General features: G+C 41.2%; 1 protein-coding gene across 3 annotated transcripts in view; it reads left to right on the top strand.

The window, feature by feature from the left end:
- The first annotated feature begins 3,072 nt into the window (after positions 1 to 3,072).
- Positions 3,073 to 25,040, top strand: part of LOC306801900 (putative RNA-binding protein 46) — a 31,709-nt gene continuing 9,741 nt past the window's right edge. Inside the window, exons 1-3 of one of the 3 annotated variants that reach the window (XR_013774218.1) lie at positions 3,073 to 4,026; positions 4,483 to 5,328; positions 5,477 to 8,606. Coding sequence is in view for 2 of the 3 variants with exons in the window: in XM_079305447.1 (XP_079161573.1) it covers positions 3,484 to 4,026; positions 4,483 to 4,570; positions 21,486 to 21,647 (793 nt within the window). In the remaining variant the exon portion in view is untranslated. Of the gene's footprint in view, positions 4,027 to 4,482; positions 5,329 to 5,476; positions 8,607 to 19,160; positions 19,313 to 21,485; positions 21,648 to 25,040 lie in introns of those variants that run through there. The other 2 variants (XM_079305447.1, XM_079305446.1) reach the window with 2 other exon arrangements.

Here is a 25,040-nt window from a genome sequence, read left to right as displayed (position 1 = left end):
TTGTTAAACCAGGTCTGTTCCTCGTATAGGCAAGAACATAACCTTCCAATTCCCCACCTTTCCTGCGTTTTCCCTACTGTGTTTCCTTCCTGTGTTAGCTGTGAGAGCAGGATAGAAATAGTAATGTCTAGTGCATAAAATAAGGTTCCTTCTAATACAGGAATTTCTGTGTAATGGAAACTGGCTTACACCTCTTACTTAAGTTTTTGTACTTTGCCTCATCTGCACTACTAAACAAAGACTCCATTCTTACCTCTCACAGTTTTCTTACTGCATCTGAGCCTAACTCAAAAATAAAGCATGGGTTTTATCATTAAATTATTCCACAACAGTTAACAGTCCAAACAAGTACTTCCTCAAAGTTTTTTGGGTTTATATTTAATATTCCAAAGTGATTTTCCCACTTAAATTTATGTACTGAAGGTACAAAAGCTGTCATACAAAAGTCACCCAAGAGGATATACCAGTGTTTGATGCACAATGTGTATTTTTCAGTTTTGCCATCTCCAGTAGAGATGTTTTCCCACTAAAGAAAATGTTTTCTTTCCCCTTTCAGATGAAAAATTATGATAAATATACCTTACATTGCACTTTGGAAGTTTGACAGTAATAGAAGTGCAGCCCCCCCTTGGGTTTGAAAGCAGAAAGTGTTGGGTTGCAGGTTGCTTTTCAATACATAAAAGGAATTACTTTGATGTGTTGTATTAAGTGTTTTGCATACAGTGGTGCTCACAGGAGTTGGAAGGTAGTGGTGAAGCATTACCTGAGTGGATTCCACAGATCCATCTGCTCTGTAATGCCTTTTGGGCTTGTTCACTGGGATTTCTTGGCTGAGAGAGAGTGAATGCATGGTTGTGTGGGGAGAGGGAGAGAGAAAGCTCCTCAGTGCCTAAGATATGAGGAAATTATACTGCAGAAATGTCTCACATTTCACCTTACTTTTTCGAAACCCACCCATGCAGTAAGACTTTGAGTCTTCTCATGGCAGTTCCTCTTCAGTTTCATTCTGGTTTGCTTTCCAGATTTACATGATTTACATAAATACAGATTTACAAGACCCTGGTGATTTTGGGTTTAAAGCTAACTGGTATGAAAAAAGCAAACAAAGGATGGCTCCATGTGAAAGATCCCGTTCTCTATCTGCCAGGGAGCTCAGCTGAATTCCTCTACCTTCCTTTGGACAGGGAAGAGAAACCTGAACTGTAGAACTGAAGCATCTCTACCAGCTATTTCACCAAAGACCATTCAGACACTCCCTAGACACTTTTAGAGAAGGGAAGAAGGGGAATCTTAAGACGGCAGTGCGGGCAGGAATGGTGCTTATCCACACGGGAGGGAGACAGGAACCTTTCTGCACCAGGACTTTGTGTGGAGTCTGATAATCTGTGCTTTCAGCTCTGGACCAGCTGATGTGACTATCACCAAACAGGTGAGACCCTTTATCAGGATGAGGTGTTTAAATTTCTTTTTCCCTCATCTGTTAAAAAAAAAGCACTAGTTAAAAATGAGAAGTTCCTCCTTTTCCTCCTCCCATTTTTATTTACTAGTAGAAGAAGCCTCAAACCTTCCAAGCACATTTCTAACATCTGGATTTGAAAACATGCTGGTTTAATTAAATAATCATGTGTGACTGGTGGCTAATCCACAGGGTTCCTGTACCGGCATAATAAGCTATATCTAAAAGGTATTTTCTCTTTTGTAAGTGATGTGATTTGAAGTAGGGCCTTGAGAGAGGTAAGCCTCTGTTGCATAAAAATTTGGCTGAGACTCCAGACAAAATCTCAAAGGCCTGATCACTCTGTTAAGTAGTGCTGGGACTCTGGCCTGTAACCAGCAACTGAACAAGTGGTTATGGGGAGCCCTTTCTTTGAAGATGAAGCAAGGTGAGGACAGCTTCTCAGGAAGCTGCCCTCTGCTCCAAGCAGGAGGAAATGGAGGAGTACCGGCCGTCACTTTTTGTTGACAAGTAGTGAGGTAACCCCTTCCCTGAAATATTTTCTTTATGAGGAAGTGCGAAAACTTGCTTTTGGTTCATCAATAAGCTTCTATGTTTACAAGATCCTGAACCTGGGTTAAGTATCTGTGTTGGCAGAAGACTGTCACCTGCTGGGTCTTTGGCATCCCCTTTGTCTTCCAAATCATACCAGAGTTGTTTGCAAATGGAAAGAAAACGGATAATCAGCGTTTTCTCTTTTTTTGCTGGTGTGACCAGAGGGATTCTACAGCTCTGGGGTGGTCTAGAGATCTCATTCGTGCTCCACAGAGTTTTAAGTGACTGAGGAGAGAAAAATAACCTATTGTTTCAGCGCGGTTTGCCTGTGGAGAGCTGCCAGGCTGTTAGACACCAGCGCTCCTCTTCCCACTTTCCCGTTTCGTATTTGGCAGCCTGAGGTTGAAGTGTTTGCCCGAGTTTAAAGGAAGACGCTCCACCAAATTTCTCCCAGCATTCTTACTCGCATAGATAGCCCCTTCCTCCTTCCCCCTCCCTCCGCCCGTTCCGCGCTTCTCAGAGGCGAAGGCGCCCCCCCCGCAGCCGCTCTGACAGCGCCGGGCCGGGGCGGCTGCGGCACGAACAAAGATCCGCGGCGGCGGGGACTCGGTGAAAGGCTGCAGCCGCGGCACCTCCCCTGCCCCTCCACGCCCTGTCATCTTCCAGGTAAGATGAATGTCTGAACTATCCATCATCCCGCCATCCCCGAGGGGGCAGGAACCCGCTTGGTTACTGAAACTTCCGAGCCCCGATCGGGGCGGCATTGTTGACCTGACAGGGCTGCTCTTTTGTGGGCTCCCGTTGCCGGGATTTAGCTATTTGCATAATGGATTAGCATGAAACTGAAAGCACGAGAATAGCGCTCCGCCGTTTCCCACTCTTAGCTGGCGGACCTTTGGTGCGAATTCATTAATAAATGTGACTTGCCGCTCTCCCTCGGAGACCTGTTTCCTTTCAGGGAGAGAGATGCTCCCTCCCCTGTCACGCCGCCGTGCGAGCATCCTGGCAGCCCGCCCGGCCCGACCCCCGATCCGATCCGATCCAGTCTCCGCTTGGCCCCCACGACGGCTGGGCCGGACGCCCGGAGCCCCTTCAGGTCCCGCCGGCGGGGAAAGGCGCGCGAAGCGGCTGTGGCCCCGGCAGCCTTCGCTGCTCTCCCCGGGGAGGGTGAAGGGCTTTACCCGCACTCTGCTGTGCACTTCTACCTGGGCAGTGCGGGCGGTAGACGGGGCGGAGCTGCGGCTGGCTCCAGGCTGCGGGAACCGCGCCATGCCGAGGGCCGAGCCGCGGCCGGCCCGAGGGACGCCGGGCCGGCTGAGGGTGCCCGCCGCGGCCCCCGGTAAAGCCCGGCCGGTCCTTGGGGCGGGCGCTCCCCGCTCGCCCCTCACCCGGTGGGCCGGCCCGGGTGCCCGCCCCGCCCCGCTGCTATCCTAGAAAAGCGGTGCCGGGGGCCAGGAGCTGCTCCGAGGTACCGAGGGTTTCCCTTGCCGACCATGAAGAACCCGGTGCCACAGGCGGCCTCGCTGCTGCTGGAGAAGCTGATGCTCCTCGTCCACATCCGGCCATTGCCCGCGGGCTCTGGCGGTGAAACGCCACCGCCTGCACCCGGCTACTACGACACCAGCTGCTTCAAGCGAGGAGACCTGCTGGAGGTGCCCCGCACTCTCTTCATCCACTTCGGCATTTACCTGGGCGAGAACCGCGTCGCCCACATGATGCCCGACATCCTGCCCTCCATCACCGGCGACCGTCGGCAGATCCAGCAGGTGGTGACCAATAAGCGGCTCATCCTGGGCGTCATCGCTAGGACGGCCAGCGTCCGGGTGGACACGGTGGAAGACTTTGCCTACGGCGGCAGCATCCTGGTCAACCACATGGACCGGCTCTTCGAGAACCAGGTGCTGGGCAGCGAGGAAGCGGCCCGCCGGGCGGAGAAGCTGGTGGGTGCCACGGCCTACAGCCTGCTCTGGAACAACTGCGAGCACTTCGTCACCTACTGCCGATACGGAGCTCCCGTCAGTTTCCAGACCGACAAGGTACGGCCCGGCCAGCGGCGGCGCTGCCCCTCCCCCGGCAACGCCGCTCCCCGGAGCTGGGCCGGCCGGCCGCCGCAGGCCCCGGGCCGGGGTGCCGCTGATACCGCTCTTCCCGCAACGGGCAGTGCCGCCGGCGCGGAGCTGCTCGGGACGGCTGCGAGCCTGGACTCGGTTGGCTTCAAGAGGCGAGAAACGCGAAGCGGAATTAGTAGAACAATTAATACGCTTCTAAAATGCTCAGAAGCTACAGGTTCTAGCCGGAACCACAGGCAGTACCTGGGCTGATGCTGGGGGTGATGGGGTGCCAGCCCAGCTCTTCGCCTCCCTCCGGGGAGCTCGTATGAGAGCTGGGGCAGCAGTCGCCGCTCTGTTCCGAGAGAGTGGGCATCGCCAGCTCTGCAGCCAAAGCTTTCCTCTTTAAATCTCATCTTTTGCACTTTTTTTTTTTTTTTCCAGTTCTGTGAGACTGTGAAGATGATTATTCGGGACCAGAGGAGCGTGCTTGCATCGGTGCTTGTGGGACTAGCGTCAATAGTCTGCCTAGGTGTGGCACCCTCCACGACACTCCCCACCATCTTCATTCCTTTCTTTCTGTGGATGGCTGGCTAACAGCCTTCCTGGAGGCTTGTATCCAGCATCTGTATATAGGATGTATACTACTGTACGTACGAAAGCACACATTACTCATTGGCATCATGTAAAGTTTAACTTTGTGCATAATTTTAAAATACGACTTTGTCTAGAACACAGTGCACAAGGCATAGCTTACTGTGTAAGCCAAATAACAGATTTCCTGAAAATCTCGGTATAATTTAACACACCTTTAAATCATGGAAAAAGTAGGGTCGTGATGCAGTTCTGCTTCTTGTCTTTAGCCAAAAATGATTCTAATAACATCCTTCATCTTCTTCTTAATATGTTAATATATATATCTTCTTAAAATGTTCCATAGAGTGATGGAAATGGAGAATAAACTGCTTACCTCTTGTTTTTATAGATATAGCATATATTAATGAATTACTGTCTCCATTCCTAAAATACTCCTTGGTGGAAATGCAAGTAAATTGACTTTTTTTGAGAGCAAAAAAGAAAAACCATCCCTGAGCTGGGTGCTGCAGGAGTGTATCTGGCCAGACCAGTTAAAGTCGTTTGCCTTTTGGGCAATGTTCAGAAATCTGTCATTTGAATTAATTGTGTAAACACTTGCTACCTTATTGAACAACTTTTAAATTGGGTTAATGATAAGGAAAGATGGCAATTCCTCACCAATTTCTTTGCCATTGATAGTGGCTAATATAAATGGCTACAGAGGGATTTAGGAGCGGTGGGAAGAAATCTATTTGCTTTATGTGAACTAGTGATGTACAGATGTTGGGACATTTCCAGCATTCTACGGCACATGGCAGGGAGGAGGAGGACAGACACCAGTTCAGTTCCTACCATTTTGCAGCAGTGGAAGCTGTGTAGATGCTGTAAAGTATCAGGGATCATTGGAGCAGTTTCTGTGGTGGCTATATTGTGATTTTGGATATTGCCTTAAAACACTTTTTCAGTGAAAGACAACATGTCTTCCTATACTATCTCTTGTAAGTATTTACTTCCAAGCCAGTAGCTGGTGCTGGAAATGTTTTATCTTCAATTCTGTAGCCTTTCAGTTTATCAAGAATGTGTCAAGTTGGATTTGAAATCGAGTTCATCTAGGCAATTATTTAAATACTAAAAACCTTGGCTTTTTTTTCTTAGCAAGGTCTTTTATGTATGCAGAGAAATTGTTCAGCTTCTGGAATGCCTTATGTGCATACATGTGCTTACTTGTTGATGTGCTGTGCTTGCCTTTCTTTCTAGTTAAAGGTAGATATGATGGTGTCTTCACCCAGGACTCAGCCTCAGATTTACTTCTATTAATGGTGTGCAGTGTCTTGCCATCAGCTCTGTTGATCAACTCTGAAAAGGCCACTTGCCCACTTTTAGAAAGATTCTTTTTAACCATGTTATAAACTTCCTCCTCCTTCCCCTAGATCTTACAGATGCTTGAAGTTTGGATTTTTAGAACTGAGAGTCTACTTGGCTACTCTCTAATCATCATCTTCTGGATGTTCCACCATAACCGACAAAGAATGTAAAGACTGGGGTAAAATTCCAGCTCATGGGAAAGAGTAGCATGACTCTTGCTGCCAGCATTTCAGCCCAGCTTTCACTACATGTTCAATTGGCAGCCCATCTCCAAGAAGCTGGATATCAATTACTGCTGGATCCTCGTAAACAGCTTCTATTTTGCTTTGAAAGATTGCAATGCTCAGTGTAACTGTTTCTGGTAAACTTTTGAAATTAAGGTGTTTTTTAAATTAACATGAGTTACTTTTTCATAGTGTATGCATTAGTATTATTTACATAAACTTCAGTGTGGTTTTTTTACTTGCTGTGAATAAGGCATGAGCTGTACTCATAACTGTAATTATATAAATAGATTTTACTCATGTAAAAATGTCTACTGACCTCTTGAAGTTGAGTATAATACTGTAGCATTACTCTAAGATATCCCAGTAGGGCACTGAACAGGCTATTAACATGCAGTTACATGGTGTCTGATTATAGGTGGGCTTTTCTTTTACCCTTTATTTAATTGGGATTTATAAGAATTCCAGTAATTCTTGCGATCCACATGTACAATAAACAACAGGGTCATGACCAGTAACTGAATCACACATGGGACTCTTGGAAGGCAGAGACATGTTCCTGCTCTAGCTTCAGTATCAAAGGACCAGTGCTCCTGTGCTTCTAACTCTGTTGAGCAAAAGCATCCAGATTGAGGAAATTGGGATTTTCATAGGTATCTATGAAAGAAATGAAAGCAGTTCCTTGCAGGCTTTCAGACATATCAGTAGAGAATTTTCCTTTGGCAAATAAAATTTTAAACTTCTAAATGCTATGAAATGGTCTAGAAAGTCTTGCTGTATCCTTTCATCAAAAACAAGTAATAATATGGGCGTAGGAGCAGAAATTCAGCTGCATATTTAGTCATTTTTCCTACCAACTATAGTTCTAGCAAAGATCTGGAAATTTTGTTAAAGTCAGGCATGAGTGAAATCAGTCATACTCAGGAGAAAGACTAGCAGGCATGAATTTTCATGTTGAGCTCAGCAGGTGGTGTGTGTACTCTGAAATATTTTGCTAAATGTCAGTGTCAACTTTTTTCTGTAATTACTTGAGTAAAAATAAGCACTAGCTGGACCACTGCATTTCAGACTTGAGCTAAACTGTGATACCATTGAAATTAAGGAGCTAGTTATAAGAAAAACACAGAAAAGTGTGTAGCAGTTCAGCTGTTGGGAAAATGTGTATGCTTAGAAGTGAAATTGTTCATTGGTAACTGTCAGTGATGGTGATGGGGAGTGTAAACCCAGAGCCACAGCTCATTTTAGTGGGGGCTGTTTTGAAAAGCTGTGTGGTTAAACCAGAATACATAATGAAGAAGTATTACCATCACCCCATGCCACTGAAAAAGGCAGGTAGTAAAGATATCTTTTATAGGTTAGATGGCTCACTTGAGGCTCTTCAAGGAAAGCAAAAAAAAAAAGGTTCAAAACGCTTTTAGAAAAGCCTTGTTCAAAATACATGAACAAAAAAGGTAAGTTACTAAATGAAGACATTAGAACAGTGTGCTTTCTGGTTTTCTGTTTGCAGTTATTTTAGCTTGGAACATAAATGATTGCTCATTCTGTGCTGAAGAGTCATCTGCTGCTTGATTTCACTCTGCATTCTCCTGTGCTGAAGGGGAATGCTATGTATAAATACCATTGAGGCTTTTAATGAAAACAAAATCACAGTAATGCTTGTTAAAGTCTGAGGGGGTAGGGAAGAGGGAATTAAACTTTCGTTTCATTTGACATCTTCCTGACAGGCTTTAGAATGCAGACTGCCACAACAAGAAACATTAGAAGTGTGATGTCTAGAAATTATATGGTGCTGTATTATTTGTTGCATGTTCTCACATTAAATAAAGCATCACACACCACTGGGTGATACAGAAACATGTTAGACAGTCATTAGTTAGTATCTCCTTTATCCACTGAAATTAAAGTTCTCAGGTGACTCGGAGCATTTCCTCATTATGCTTTGTAATAGCTTCAGAACTGATTCATCTGAGTACTTAAGTGTCATGAATGAGCTTTCTGATGGGAAGTGAAGATAGAAAAGCTTAGTTTCGAGGCATTCCAGTCTCTAGTCAGCCTTACAAAAATCTTTCAGACCATTGTGCTGTGGAATAAACAATTTCCTCTGCTGTAGGAATGGAACGCTGAAAGTATTTGAAGTGATGTAGCTTCAGTTCTGAAGTCAAGAGAACATTGAGGGTATGGTCCTGAGTGCTCAGAGACTGTGGGAGAACGGGCACAAGTGGGGAGAACTTGAAGGCTTAAGTCAGAATTACATTGATTTCAGTACCACAGTTCTGTCTGTCACAAAACTGGGGATTTGGAATTACTGTCTCAGTGTCTCACAGGGTAGAAAACTTTCTGTAAGACTTTCTGTAGCTTTTTTATGTTTCTCCTATTTATAAGAGAACTTTGTTTAGCCCTGTGGCTTTGTTTCAGAAGTTGCCTCTTTTGTATCATGTATCTGTAAACTGCAGAACTGTCAGTGGCTGCTCTGTGATAGTGTGATTTGGAGCAAATCAGCTGCACAGTCCCTATAACTACATTGCAACACCTACAACTTGGTGTTTGGTCTGAACAAAGCAGTGGGAATGTGACAGGCAGATAATGCAGGTTTATTTTACTTGCAAGAGCAGGGCATATTAAGTGTGGTGAAAGACTGGTCAGTGAATGCAGAAGTGCACACCTGAAGACTCGGATGCTGCTTAGTTGGGTATGCAGGGCACAGTGTTGTGTGCCTTCCTGTGCCCAGCTGGAGTTTAGAAGGCTTGCAGTTGGGTTGCACATTAGCACAGAGATTAAAATTATTAACTTGCCTTCCCTTAAATTGAAGTATACCAGCAATGCCACAGGCTGTAATCCAACCTAGTAAATAAAATGGGTGGTGGTCAGTCTTCTGACTATGTGGTGGTACACTGTGACTTGTGTATGTAGCTGAACTACTGTTTCACCTGTAATGGCTATGAATAGTCCTCCCTGGCCTGCCTTGACCCAAGGCATGCTCCAAGAGAGCAGCAGTTACCAGGTGCTGCAACTGAAATCATGCAAACATGGATGACCATGCTCAAATGCGCAAACTTATTTTACAACCTTGTTAAGCTGGTAACTCTGGCCAGAATTTTAAGGCAGACATCTGCACTTATTACCCAAAACCTTGTACCCCTTCCTGACTGAGCAGCACTTTGAATGGAAACAGCAATACCCATTTACAAAGAGGGGGGAAAATGTGATGGTTACAGAATTTCTGGGGATTTGGGAGACCTGTTCCTAGGACCTTCTCAGTCCATCCTGCAGGAGGCCACGTGACTTTGGATAAGGCTATAGGGTGGCTACCTTTTTCATTTTTAGTCTCATGGTTAGGACAGTGATTATTGATTTATTTTTTTTTTTTTTAAATCAAGTCAGGCAATACCTGTGACTTTGAGTTAGAAGGGCAAAATGGCTCTCTGTCCACTCTATGTTGGAACAGGCTCTGTTTGGGATCTCCAAAGGAGGGTGCACTTCTCATGGTCTATTTGCCCCAATGACATTTAGAATGGGAAAGATCTCTAGATGCAATTAGAAACTGCTAAGATAGGGACATTTCTGGAAGTCACATTCATAAAATTTTCAGGTAGAAATAAGGGAGAGACTGTTAGGTTTGATCAGAGGTCAGCTTCTTTACTGTGCTGTTGCTTTCATTGTAACAAATGCTCTTAGTTAAACCAGATAACCTGCTGTACCTCCCAAACTATTGGCTACCATGTCTCCTTTTTAACTCTTTTCCGTTTCAATAACCAGGACAATAATGATCTCTGATTTCTGGCTACCATCCAGTTAGTATGGTTAGCATTTGCATAAGGTCATAGATTTTTTGTATTACACATATCAAATAAATAAAATGGATGGTTCCTCCCTAGAAGGTATTTTCTCTGCCTGTGAAACCAGAGTTCTGTGAGGCTAAGAAGGCATACTGTAGTAATTAAGAATACATTCAAATGAGAGGTTATGCTCTGCTCAAGTTGCCAAGCCACCTTATATTCTGTGTGTGCATAGGCTGAGACCTAAGTCAGATTTGCACCCATGTTCCTTGCAGTTTTACAGAAAGTACCTGTGTGTTTCCATTTAGTATTGCACATAAACAGAGGGAGGGGGTGGGTCTGTTACTCCTACATAGTAAGGAAAAGTTATTAATTAGTTCTAATAAAAACTGAAGAAATGTGGATGTGAAGATAATGAGGAGTTCCCCACACTCCTGCTGGAAATACTAGAGTTAGCTACTAAATACAGTAACTTTTGCCATTTATATTTGCAGACTGGATTGTAGGTAGCTCCAAGTGAATATTAGGAAGGGAGGCACCCAATTTCAGCCACTTCATTTAGTGTCTCTACGACATGATAATGCACTGTCTAAGTAGCCTGGAGCCTAGGATGACTTGGTTGCCTCCAGAACCAGACACAGCATATCTGTGAAAAATGGAGCATGAATTTAGCCCTAGGGAGAGGCAGCTCTGCAGTTCAGCACCATCTATCCCAGCTCTGTCTCTTTTGGAGCCTGAATAGGTAACATTTCATGGCCCTGTCCTGTATTGCAGTCATACCTGCTCACCTGAAGCAAGAGGTCTGAATAATGCAGATACATTCCAGACTGTTTCAATTCCATCCCAAGCCTCATTTTATTCATGGGTGAGTTACACAGGTTGCAGCTCAGACGGTATTTCAGGAGTCCCTTCCAAAGTATTTAAAATTTTGGAAAAGGAGCCTGAAGGTCTCACCTAGGAATGCAAATCATCTCAGACTGGCAGGTGTGTAAGGTTCCAAATGCCATGAAGCATGCATGAAGATGTAGCCCGTGATATCCACAGTCATGTTACCACATCCCATTACTCAGTTACTCATCTCTTCATCAACCTTGGGATGTAGACAAATCTCAGCTCCTCTGGAAATCCAAATGTGTAATAAACTAGGGCATGGCCTTGACAAATAGGCAAAAATAACATTTCTTCATCCAGTATATCTGCCACTTATCATGGATGATTGCGCGGTAAATACAACTGTTCGTATTCTTTTAGTTACTAGTCCCAGTTTCCAGCAGCATGTAGGTTTTGGTCACACTGTTTGCAAGAAAGCACCACTCCACTGTAAAAGTAACTATTTTAGAATGACAATTTCATCATGTATTAACAGATAGGGTGTATGCTGGGAATAATGTCTTTTCAAAAACTTGCCTGGAGAAAGCAGTAATTCTACTTGGCTGATGAACTGAAATTCCATCAAGGAACAAAACGCTTCTATTTCTGATGACTTTGAGCAATTCCAGTAACTAATACTGTTAAAGCATTGAGAACTGCACAGGCAGTGGAGCATAGTTATGAAATGTGTTTCAAAATTATAATGAGGTTTTTATTACTTGCAAAGAGATTTTTACTAGCAAGCTGAAAATACCCACCCAAACCAGTTTTAGAAGTTACTTTCCCTCAGTAACTAGTAAAGTACCAGCAAGATATCTATTTATACAAAAAACATTTGGCCCTAAAAACAAAAAAAAAAGTACGAGAAATTCCTTTTAAAAAGTTGCATAATTAGAACTGCACAGTTAAAAGTAATACCATGACTATAATTAAGTAGTACTCCAGGCTTCTTTATTACAGCAGCATCACTGGGTTATATTTCTTCCAGCTAAAACCAACAGGAACTTTATTAGTGTCTTCATAGAAAGCAAAATTAAATACAAAATATTGCCACCAATTCCCTGACTTCTTCAAAATCTTGTACGTATAAAAATTTAATAAAGATGTTCAGAAATAAACCCCCAGTAATAGTGAAGATTTTAAAGAATCCTACAAGTCCAAAACCCTTCAGCTTCTTTTTTTTCTTTGTAGTTTTTCAGATCTTTTCAGGCAGCTACCTACAGATGGTTTTACACTGCCACCATTGTTTCTATCACATTTTTTGCTGGTTTAGGCAATGCACCCTTCAGGTGGCATCTGGGATTTTTTTCTGTGAACAAAGCTACTCCCATTATTATTTAGGAAAACTGGACTCTCAATCCAGAGCTGCAGCAAGACAACCAGACACCATTAACAACTTTACTGCCTTTGAGCACCTTGAACTTATAGATCAGGCCCAAATTTTTACCATCATAGGAAACAGGGAATGACCTTGGCAATATCTGAAAGTCGGTTTAGCAAAGTATCATTCTCCACTGATGAGCAACAGTGAACACTTGAGGACGGGGTAGAAGTACAGATGGATTATTGATATGTTCTCGGAAGTTTACAATTCCCAAACTTCCAGTTTTAGAGCTTGCATTCATTTCATCATGTTTAATACTCTTACCCTGTGTGAACTCCATTTTTAGTTTATCAGCCTGACCTTCAAAAGGCTCTGTAGCAAGATGAACTATAATATAAGAAAAAGAACTTCTAAAAATTTTGTTTTATTTACATTAGCTGTCCCTCCCCTTCTTGTACTACAGGAAACAATGAATAATCATTTGCATTAATTTTTTTCCAGTTACAGTCTTACAGTGCAGATATTCCTGATGTGAAAATCAGAGTTTTTGCTGTTTCCACAAAGTTGTACTTTGGGAACAGCTCATTTGGCACCATCTTTTTAGTACCATGGCTGCCCTCCAAAATTTACTACACATTACACTTAGTCCAACAGTATCATCCTAGATCTTTAGAGCTGAACACACACATCCATCAGTTTTACTTGAAATTTACCGATCTGTGCTAGAATGCCTTATACTCTATTCTCATTTTAGAACTAATGTGAGGGTCCATTCCTTTAAAAAAGGAACTAGCTTACTTTGAAAACTGCTCTCTCACTTTTGTGTTGAATATCACTACAACTTTTGTTTTTCCCTATAGCCTAATTCCTCAAAAGACACTTGAAGACACTTCAGCCCAATTCCTGAAAAGACACTTTATCACTTCCCAGTTCTGTCTTTGGCAAATGCCTGGCTTTTAATATATTTTAACAAGGCTTTAAAAAAATTTGTTATTATTAGTTTTTATGTTAACAAGGTGATCCTCTGAATCTATTTTCTCATTGGTCCTTGGGGCTTTCTATGTAATTAGCTTGTGTTCCTTGTCTGGGTATGAGATAGAATTTCTGAAGTGTGGCACTTGTAGTATTATTAGATTGTGTCCAAAGAAGGGTCAGGAAGATGGTGAAAGGTCTGGAGGGGAAGTGACATAAGGAGCAGCTGAGGTCAGTTTGGCCTGGGGGAGAGACTGAGGAGAGACCTCATTGTGTGGTCTACAGCTTCATGGTGAGTGGACAAGGAGGGGCAGACACTGATCTCTGTGGTGACCAGTGACAGGAATGGCATGAAGCTGTGTCAGGGGAGGTTTAGGTTGGATATTAGGAAAAATGTTCTTTACCTAGAGGGTGGTTGGGCACTGGAACAAACTCCCCAGGAAAGTGGTCACAACACCAGTCCTAGCAGAGTTCAAGAAGTGTTTGAACAATGCTCTCAGGCACAGGGTGTGACTCTTGAGGTGTACTGTGCAGGGCCAGGAGTTGGAATTTGTGATCCTTGTGTGTCCCTTCCAGCTCAGGATACTCTATGACTCTATGAAGTCTTTGACTTTGCTTGCCCCAGGTCATATCCTCCTGGGCCAGAGGAAGGCAGTGTTTCCCAAGCATCCCGTGTGGAGATGAGCGTCGAGAATTCCCAAATCGATCATTACGAACTCTATATGGTGTGAAGAGAGTTGCAGCATATCATGGCTGCCAGGAAAAGAGAAGAGTGGAGCTCCTCCAAAATGCCAACTGCCGCCGTGGCTGACCAAGTGCCTTTTGAGATAACATACTCCCACCTAGTGGCTCTCTTAGAGTCAGGAAAATGCATCATCTCCAGCAAATTGTGAAGTTAACTATGGAACTCACATTTAAAGAACGAGTAAGTTAGATATTTACTAAGTCGATATAATTGCTCAGTATGTCTAGAAATGTTGATTTTGAATTCCTGTTTCGCTGCTCTAACATCTAACCAGAAGTCAGGAAAGAACAGTTAAGCTGCACAACACTGATTTTATAGTTAGTACCATAGTATATAGTTGCCCGTGATGTAGCTAATGACTCTTGTTTAGTTTTTCACCACAGTTTTGTAGGACAGACAATAGCTTGATACAGAAAAGCATTTAAAAATAATTCTGTTAGTAGTACTTAATACCATAAGAAACCTCAAAAAGAAGGGATTCTATGAATGTATAAGGGACAAAGATACAAAAATAAGTGTGTATATATATAGATGAAAATTACCCAATGTTATGGGTAACATTGCTTCAGGCTTTCTTAATTGTGTCTCCAAGCAGAGCACTATATCCCTAATAAAGAAAATTACACAGAAGCACTGTAAGTTGTTGAACTATAATTGGTTTTGATAGTCCAGAGTTTACTGATTTAAAAGCTAGCTATCAGCTCACAGCAGCTGGATTGCAAATGAAGAGGATGTGAACTGGATACATCAATGCCTTTTCCGATTCTCACTATAAGCAGGAATTCAAAGCCAAGAGTAGGAGCAACCTGAAGAAAGACTGCACTCTTTCCACTTTCAAATTTCCACTTTCAAATTACTCAAAAGGTATTTTAAATATTTAAATTCAGGAAAAGTAGAATGAAATATTGTTGTCCACCGCTGCACTCAATGTAATTTATTTCCAGAATTATTTAATCTTCAAAAGCTAATGTGATATAAAAATATTCAGAGTCCTTGATAAACTTTCACTTAATGTCTAGGCCAGATCCTGTAGGACCAAAGGCTTTACAGTTAACATTTATTTGGTTTCAATGCTGAGATATGCACTAAGATTTTCATAGAAACTACCATAAACTCAAGTATTTTTTTAGCAATATTTGCGGAGAAATAAAACTGAGCAGGGACTGTGTCTGATCTTTCCAAGCCCTTCAGTGAGGACTGAGACAGCAGTGGTATGGAGAGAAAGGAAACCTGCTTTGTAGTTCTTTGTGCTTCACATCTTTCTGTGAAGAAAACTCTGGTTTCAAGCTTGCTGCAGCATTAGGCATTTTCTTGCCAATCCCCTTCAATTCCTCCTCCACAGACGTGAAGAGGATATATCTCTGTTTCAGAATGCTTTTGAAACATTTGCCTAAAAAGCAGACAGGAAAGCATTCTCTTATGGTGGAACATCAAAAGATTGCAGTGCTGTAGGACAGGATTCTGTCTCCCTTGGCCCTTCCTTCCTTCCTTCCTTCCTGTCCTTTCCTCACTTCACTTTCCTGACATTCACCACTTCTACAAACCTTTCGTGCTGTTACTTTTTCAGAAGTTCCCTTCTGCTCCTTCCCTCTCAGGCTTAGCTGTATTGCCAGAAAACTGCTATTTTGCTCAGTGATAAAAGACATGGTTTTGTTGTGAAGGGCCCAGGTTTTTCGAGAAAGCAGAAAGCAATAGTTCTGGACGTAATGAGGAGAAAAACAAGAAAAGAGATTTTATATGCTTTGTTAATATATATTTTACATCACTCCACACTCAGCAATATTGACTTAAAGTTGATTTAATTCAATTTACATCAGTGCATTTGTTGACATCAGTACTCATCGAAGTGAAGACAGAACTTGCTCCAGGATCCATTTTTTCATCTTCATTGTCTATCTTTTAACATTGCATGTTAAAATCATGTGGCATGTGTCTTAAAGTGGTCCGCCAAAAAACCAACTCTGTATTATGTTTTTTTCTACAATTAATATTCTGTTCCCCCACATGCTCATTTCAACAATACTAGATCTTGAAATGATATACTTTAAAAAGACTCCAACCTTTTAAGGCAGAAAGATGAATGAGAACAAAACGTGTTTTTCAAGAAGAAAGACACTTTAGGCACTATGATGCCTTTTTAGGAGGATCCTAATAAACAAGCAGTGCAGTGCTTGATAAAGTGAAAACCACAATAAAATGGATTGATGGACTGAAATTAAGTCTTTCCAGACAGCTTACTATAATTAGACTTACAATCATATTATGTTTAGGTTTTCTACAGAGACCTTTGTCTAAACTTCAAAAGATGCCTGCTTCCTTTTAAAATATTTCTGCTACCTACATAGCTAACCTGTCAGAGTGCAGAGAAATACTACATACACTCTTTTTAATATGCTCCAGGCCATAGTAAAATTTACACTGACAGAAAAAAGTTAATGCTTCTATTAAAGTATATTACAACTACAGTAATAGCCCGCTCCAGGAATATATATGGTGGGACTTACTAGCATTCCAATAAAACAGAAGTTAAATATCAAGGACTTCTGTGTTGCAGCCACCTAAAATAACTTAAAAGGAAAAGCACTCTCTGATGCAGTCCTATAAGATAAAATGTGTAAGAAAAACACATCTTTCACATTTTCAAATCTAGCCAAAGGAATCTATGTCATAATCTTGGCAAGACTCTTATTCCTCCTCCATCAGATTTGTTTGAGTTTCAACTAGACATTAGTGAGAAAACTAACTCAGTGTTAATAGAAACTGTATAAAGCTTTGGGGCAAACAGTATATTATTTGCAATGTAAAGTAATTTTCTAACCACAATTATGCCAAATGCTTTTTGGTAAATACTGCGGTAATTCTTGTAAAATAATCCTAAAGTCATGTAAAAGTTCTTGTAAAATAATCCAAAAATAAGTTTCTGTTTGTCAGGTTTGAAAGTTAAACATCTATATCCTAAGGTGCTGATTCAATAGAGCAATTAAAAAATAAATGCTTTGATAAATACTAAAACATGATTTAGGCCTGTTTTCCCCATTCTTTCATAAAAGTTCAGGAATAACAAGTGAATAAAACTTTCAAGTGTGTAAAATGTCTTCTGAACACCTGAAGTTATCCAATATAGCTCTTAAGTTAATACAAAATATTACATTCCCCTGTAAATCATGTCTTACTAGGAAAAAATTTCAAATATTCAGCTCAGATTTTATTATGAGTCACAGCAAAATCCAAGATAAAGACAGGTTATAAACAGTTGTTTTTAGTAAAGCCTAATTATAGTGAACAGTCAGATCATCAAAGAAAAGCAGCTCGCACCTTGGGCAATGGTGCACTGAGAACTCTGATACCCAATTAGCACATGGGGAACAAAGGAAGAAAAGGATCATTAATTTCTTTTAGAAAGGCAGGGGTCTTTAGTTCCTATGTTCGCCTTTGATGTTTAATAAGGGATTATAAACACCGAATGCTTTTCAGTTGTTTTTATATTCTCTTTTATTCATACCTTAAAGTGAAAAACCTGATTGCAAATTTGTATGTTTCCCTTGAGATCTTCTACTGTACTCTGGAAATGGCTGTACATGGCAACCTATCCAGTAAGGTGTCACATGAAATGCAAGGAATTGTGGGTTTGGCTGGTTTTTGTTTTGTTTTTTGTTTGGTTGTTTGGTTGGTTTTTTTCCATCTAAAAGAGACTGCCTGCATTCTTACAGCATTTCCCACCACCACCAACAGAGACACACTGAGTTTTCGGCCAGGGAGTGAGCAGTCTCTAAGGTAACAGGGACATGCAGCTGCAGTCAAAAATGTTACAAATTTTATTTGACTTAATATACTCCAAACTGATTCCTATGAGAGGCTTCATGGCTGATTTAGATGTAGGAGGGAAAAATAACCAAACAAACAAAATAGGCACCTGAAATGAAAAGGTTGTGAAATTTAATCTTGAAAGCAATAGCTTTGGTATATTGGCCATTTGGAATTTTTAACTGGAGACATACCATCTGTAAATTACACAACGAGTGTAACATGCCATTACTAATAAAAGCACAACATGCATTCTCTTTGAAAAATAAGCAAACTAACTCAAATGACTAAATGTCAAATATGACGATGAGACAATTCTGTGGCAGTACAAATTTAAAGTGAGATTGCTAAAAGCTCTGGAACATATTCATGATAAAAATGAATTTGCATGTCCTGAAGGTAGAATTTCAGGGATTCTCTACCTTATTACTAAGTATAGTCGAGGATGTAAACATTAGCAAGTTTTTGGTGAAAGCATATTGGTTTTACAAGACTTTAAATTGCTAGTGGGAGAAACAGGCCACAACATTATGATAACAGCTTGAAGAACTTGCAAGCTAATCCCACACCCTTATTAACCCTGGTATATTTGATGTATGCCTTGCTATATGAGCCCTAAGAAGCTGTGATGGGAGTTGAAAGCAGTGCCAAAACTGCAGGGCCTCCAAGCCAGCTGGCTTGGCAAGTGTCTGCAATTGTTGTGAAGCTCATGGGGTCCATTTCTAAGAGACTGAAATATTAACAGAGCCAACAGGAACTGAAACCAACTACATCTTCTCCAACCCAACCAGTGACAGGACAAGAGGACGTAGCCTTGAGCTGCGCCCAGGTGAGGTTTAGGCTGGACATTAGGAAGGATTTCTTCACAGAAGGGGTGATCACATTGGAACAGACTGCCCAGAGAGTGATCAAGTCACCATCCCTGTGTAAGATGGGAGGCAGCACTTAGTGCACTGTCTAGTAGACATGATGGTGTTGGGTCATAGGCTGGATTTGACTTTTTCAGAGGACTTTTCCAACCTTATTGATTCAGTGATATTTCACTTTGGTATTACGTGTCAACAGGGGCCTAAACAAGACTAAACACTCCTTGAAGCACGAGTGCATGCCAGAGCAATCCTGAAGACCCAAATATGCAATTTCCATGCAGGTAAAAGCCTAAAGGTGCAAAAAAATATACCAGCCAGGCTCTGAAAAGAGTAAGGGCGAGCTCAAGAGCGACCACCCATTGAAATGGAGCGGCCTGGCGCTGAGGCGGCGCCGCGTGTCCGCCGTGAAGGCGGGAGCAGCGCGCGCCGTCCCAACGGTTCCAGTGGCTGCTGCAGCGCGCGCGCGCCGGACACGTCTCCTTGCCCAACCGTCGCTCGCTTTAAAGAGTGCTCGCGTGCCGGGCACGCTTTCCCCGCTGCGATTGGCTGGCGCGGCTGTCAATTGTGTCCGTGCCCACCCTCCGCGCCCGCTGAGTGGCCGGGCGGGGGAGAGGGAGGGAAAGCTGTGGCCACGGGGCTGGGCGCATGAAGCGTTGACAGTGCCGGCAGCTGGGCAGCGCTCTGTGGCGTTCAGCTCCCGACGGGACCGCGGGAAGTCATGCCGTGGCCTCGTCTGCCTGGGGACAGTGGTGAGTTCGAGTCCTCGCCGTGCCGTGGGGAAAGGCGGAGGCAGCGCGATGAGGGATGAAGCGGTGTGGAGAAAGGGGCCTTGATGTACGGGTCGGCGGGAGTAGCGCAGGGAGATTCCGGATTCTTTTCCCTTACTGTCCCACGTGTAGTCGTGCCTCCTCGCGTCCCTGGCGTTTGTTCCCGGGGCTTGGTTCCTGCATGGGCCTCTTGTAGCTCCTCAGGGCCGCTTCGCCCCCTTGGAGCTCCTACGGTGCCAGCCTGGTGCCCGCTTACGGCCCTTACAGATAACGACGTTCTGGCCCTGGTGTTTGAACTCGGGGAAAAGGGAAAATCCGTTTGCTTCTGCCTCACTCCAGCTTCGTTGTCATCTCCATACCTTGTTTGGCCTGAAGCTGCTGAAAGATTTAATTACGGAACCGCCGTGCAGCTTGTAGGCTGTGAAAACACAGTAAGTGTAATTCACTTGCTGAAAGACGCCATTTCTAGCATGTGGAAGCCATACTGTTTCTGCTCGTGCCTGTCGGGGATTTTATTTTACTTTTTATTGTGCTCTGCCCTGTTGCTTTTCTAGAATCTCCTTTTGATTAAGCCAGGAGATTTGTTTAAAATTTGACTTTTTTAGTGCCCTGTGACAGATATAATTTAAACTTCTTGAGAGTGGTTGCTTGCATGGATTCCTGCCCCAAAATGAATATTGGTTTGATGAAAAGGCGCAAAAAATCCCAAAAAACCTCGCCAAAAGTCTTTTTTTCCTAGGGTGGGAAAGATCACTGTTAACACTGTCCTAATTAAAGGATTTGTGGAGTCTATTACAACGTCATGTGAAGGCTGTTGTGAAAAAAAATGTGCTTAGAAATAATAATTACATTGATTCAAAGCACATTCAAAATTACAAAACTGGGGCAGGAGTGGGAAATAAGCTGCAGCCCCATCTCAGGATAGTAATATCATTGCATAACGTCCATCAGCGTAGTAGGGGAACAGGCACTTAATCACTCCATAAATTTTGATTATAATATATTGTAAAACTGTAGTTTTGTTCAGCAAATAATAGTGGGTTGTCAAGAAACTTTTATATGAACTTTAAGTTGATTTTAAATGTTTTTGTTGTAAAGAGTAAACTGCTCATGTCTCAGGACATTGTCTTTTGAAACCTGAGCCTGAGGATGAAGAAAGCTGAAAATATAAGAGGCAGTGGTGATAATTTTTGGGCAGCATTTCTGGAGAAGTGGCATAGTGCTTGGAAATGGCATTTGGACAAAGGATTGACATGATGAAAAAGGTTGCTTGCTTAAGCACACCATAGGACAGAAAATCTTAGGAAAAGAATAAATAAATTAGAGAAGGAAAAAGAGGAAATAAAAGAAACATCCGACTTGAGATTTTTTTAGTGCCTTTTCTAGTAAAATTGGTAATTGCCAAGTGGTGTGATTGTTTTCTATCACCTGGGTGAGAAGCCTAAATCTGTTGGGTGAAATCTTGGCATGCCATAGAAATAGGAGATAGGGCAGTAGTAACCATATTGATAAGGATTAGCTTTTGAAATTGTGAAAATGGATAAAGCCATTAAAATAGGCTGGGATTATTTCAAACCGTTTGTTTTGCCAGGCAGTTCTGCCTAATTTTATTTTATATTGATATTAATGAAATTATTTATGTTCATGAGTTCTTTGAGTTCTTTATAGGAACTGGGCATGGCCTTAAGGTGTTCCTCCAATATTTTAGTACTAAAATGCAATTTTGAAATAATTTGTATTCTATTACATAGTAATAAGAAAATGTAACTTGTCACCTTGAGTAATTTATTGGTACCTTATACAACTGTGATGACATGGTTTATGAAATAATTCATTCTTCTACTTGAAGGGCAGCACTCTTAAAAATAGTTGTGCTACTTATGTTGTGATAGCTGTGATAGCGTTTAGGAGAGTTTGAATATAGATTATTTAGTTGCTGGGTGAAGTTCCAGATTATCCCAGCTATGGAACAATGATCTGAAATCAAGTACATAGGTGATAGTGATTGGATATAGGATTGAAGCTTTATGCTAGATAAAGTTGCAATAAATAGGCAAGTATAGCCTCAGTGGTTTTTCTGTATTTTGGTAGCATCTGTATGTGCATAACAATATAGAATTTGCTGAATTGGAATATTTGTGATATTCTGTTGAAGGTGTTGCAGATATGCATGAGGAGAATAAAGCTGCAGCAAATGGATGGGGCAAAATCCGAAATGGTGCTCAAAATGGAGCCGCTTTACTTGCCCTAATGGAGAAGACAGGATACAGCATGGTTCAGCAAAATGGGCAAAGAAAATTTGGTGGTCCTCCACCAGGTAAGTATTTATTTTGAGACTGAAAATTGGTGTAGCCTCATGTTCTGTATCTTGACAGTGACCAGTAGTAGAAGTTTAAGGGAACATACAAGAAACATGGCATGGATGAGGAGGGTCCTGATGTGTTTTACAGTTTCCAGCAATTTAAGATCTCTTGAGCTAGATTCTGTTGAACATTTGCCTTTGGTAGACTTAAAAAGTCACAGCTTTAAAACCAGCTAAAATTGACAGCAGAGCAAATGTGGAGCTCATAAATCCAAGTGTGTTCCATATGACTGAGAACACGCTTCAAAACATTTAGGGACACAAAAGGTAAAAATAAGTTGGTGATACAGGCATAGTCTACTTAGTGTCTTCTCTTACCCCTTACCACTTGCATTGGCCAAAGCTTTTTAAAAAATTTTTAATGGACTTTTGTTGTCTGAGAGAGCACCAGTGAAGATTAACTCGTTTTGAGAGTTGACGATAAAATATTTTTTATTTTGAATAACTTTTCCAGTGTTGTTGACATCAGCAGTGTACAAGAATTTTGCTACCAATTCTGGTTGTATGACATGGAATACAATAACTTCTTTCTGAAAAGGATTATGCACTTAGACAAGCAGAAAGAAGGAAAATTCTTTGTGCTGCTCTTTCAGTTCATTCTCACCTGTAATCCCATGTTTTTATAAGTTATGCTTATAAGCATGAACTTTATTTACTCATTGCTGTATGTAGTTTAATTTAGAGCTGCATCGAAATTATTTCTCTGGAAGTTTTTCTGTCATAATTTTTGTCTGTACTTTTACTAAGCCTGTATAAAATAGCAAAAGGAAGACCTGTGAATTTATGTTGAAAATGGCACTGGAAAACGAACTGCAGAGCATCACTACCTTCAGCCTGCTCTTAAATTATTATACATCTTTTACATAATTATTTTAATTAGAACATTAGATGGTATTAAGAGTGTTAGTTTAGCAATGCTAGTGTTATTAATGTTTTCTGAAACTAGATGGATTTGATAAGGTATCTCTTCCATCAGTTTTCTCATTGACATTAGGTATGCATCTTTCCTACAAATCTTCATATATTTTCATAGGACATTGAAAATACTTTTTTTTTTAGGTTGGAAATTACCCTAAGTTACTATAAATGGCTCTAGGCCAGGTGAGACTTAAGTGTTTGAGGTGGCTTGTAGGAAATTACAGTATCTTTATAAATTAAGGGTTTCACTATGAATTTTGCTTGTTTAAGATGTGATTCCTATAAGCTTGTGTTGCTGTCAAAGGATAGTCTTACTGTCAAGTCTGTTCTCAGCAGATGTGGCTGAAAATTGCCCTAAAAATTAGAGGTTTTTACCTAGCACAGTTCTTGTTTAGTGTGTGCCACTTGTGAAAATTTTATCTGTGTGGGTTTTTTTCATCTCTGTTTAAAAACAAAGATGAAAGTGAATTTTCATAGTTTTATATCTGCAGCCATCTAAGCAGTGGATCCAATGATGTCACTAGGCATGTAAATCATTAGAATTACATGGAAGTTTAAGATAGCATGGACACTAACAGTGGGAGGATTATGACTAATGTTGATTGAATTGATGCAGAAATAGGAGTCCCATTTTCTGTCATCCAGCAGTGAATCACGAACCCAGTCAAGGAAGCTCTCTGGTCTGCTACTTGTGGAATACTTTTGACTAACTTTCCATGTTTGCCCTGTTAAGTATGTGTCCCTCATTAGCCAATGTGGCACAAACCAGTGTTCTTTAGGTCAGGAGTCAGAGGCAGTAATGTGCTGTACTGCTGAGTTAGTATGCAGCTTTAAAATTGGAAGCTTTAAAATTAGATTTTTGTGTGGTAAATGGCTTTTACTTACTGATAATCACTGGTCAGTTACTGGGCTGAGAAGGATGGTAAATGTTTGTCTAGTTAATAAATAAATAAGCTTTTCAATTTCTTTCGTCACTCCACAATTTTTTTCTTGACTGAGCTGTGCAGTTGCCTTTGGAGCTTCTAAATGGTGTACAGTTGGTTTATTGTTTTTATGTGGGAAGGGACTGGCATGATGTGAGTGATGGTACTACTATCCTGCTGTTAGCTGCTGTGTCCAGTCAGACCTCAGCTGAAGTGGTCAGAGATGTTTTTATAAAGGTGAAAATTATAAAGATGGGGAATGCTGTGCAGAACAGAGCCAAGCTTTTTTCCTACCTAAGTCATGGCAGTGTATCTCCAAATGCATGTCAGTTCTGACGCTTTGGTAGCTTCCCTGTGTGCCATGTAGTTCTTTCTGCACAGTTAGATTATATAGATGAAAAATTATTCTGGTGAGATGGCGAAAATCCCTCAATTCTGTTAAGTTTTTTCACAAGTAAATTACAGGCTCTCTGACAATACATTAAGGATTACAAAATCATCTAAATATAATTTATTCTGAACTTCAAACCAAAGTACACTATTTAATTATCTTTTTGTCTTAACTTGTCAGGAGTCATTGTTTTTTCACCTTGCCTCGTTATGCTTTGTTGTTTCATACTAGTATTTACTTAGTTTTTACTAGTATTTACTAAGTTTTGTGTTAGTTTTTTTTTCTACTGTCTGTGTTTTCCTTGCTTTTTCTCCTGTGGAAAACTTCTCTTGCCAAAAACTTTAGAAAAAGCTTTTAGTTATGGTTTGAGTGCTTTTGAACCTTCTACCTGAGTTGTTTGTCTAATTTAAAAACAGAAACAAAGCCAAACTAACTTTTTAGAGAATATTTTTTTATTATTTTGGGCAAATGGAGTGCCATATTTGAAGACCATAACTCCATAGTATTAAATGCATAAATACGACTTTACGTTATCTGTTGAGCATATATTTCAGTATATATGGGAGAGAAATAAAAGAATATTTGAATGTCCTTAAAGCTTAAGGAGAGAAGCATAGGTGTTCTGCAGCTTTCAGATGTCAACCAAAGTACTTGCTCTGTGGATTTTTTTTTTTTTTCCACATCTTTTTTTCCTGCCATCCACTACTGCCTGTGAAAACTGTGGTCTGTTTTTAGAATAAAGTGTTCCATCTTTTTGGCTGTTGCAGAAAGTTTTGCTCTGTATCCTACTTACTTAGGGAGTCCTATTTTATTGGATGAATGAGGGTGGCAGCAAAATGTTTGGACTTTTTGAATTATGTCAATGAAAAAGAGAAGTGCTGCACTGGAGACCCTTACCAAAATTTATAAAAATATGGGCAAGAAGCACAGAGAAACATTTTGTAACTTTAAATTATTGTAGTAGAAAATAAAACTGAAGTTCTTACCTAGGTATCTTTCTTAGGTATATCAGTTTCATTAATAACTGAAATAAAATTCTAAGGGGCATAAAATGATTGAAATAGAGATTCTTGGTAAACTTGTCAGTGTTTTTGATAAACAGGTTGGGTGTGTTGT

Source organism: Erithacus rubecula (genome assembly GCF_903797595.1).
Source record: "Erithacus rubecula genome assembly, chromosome: 5".
NCBI lineage: Eukaryota > Metazoa > Chordata > Aves > Passeriformes > Muscicapidae > Erithacus > Erithacus rubecula.
This window is presented reverse-complemented; position numbering and strand designations above follow the sequence as displayed.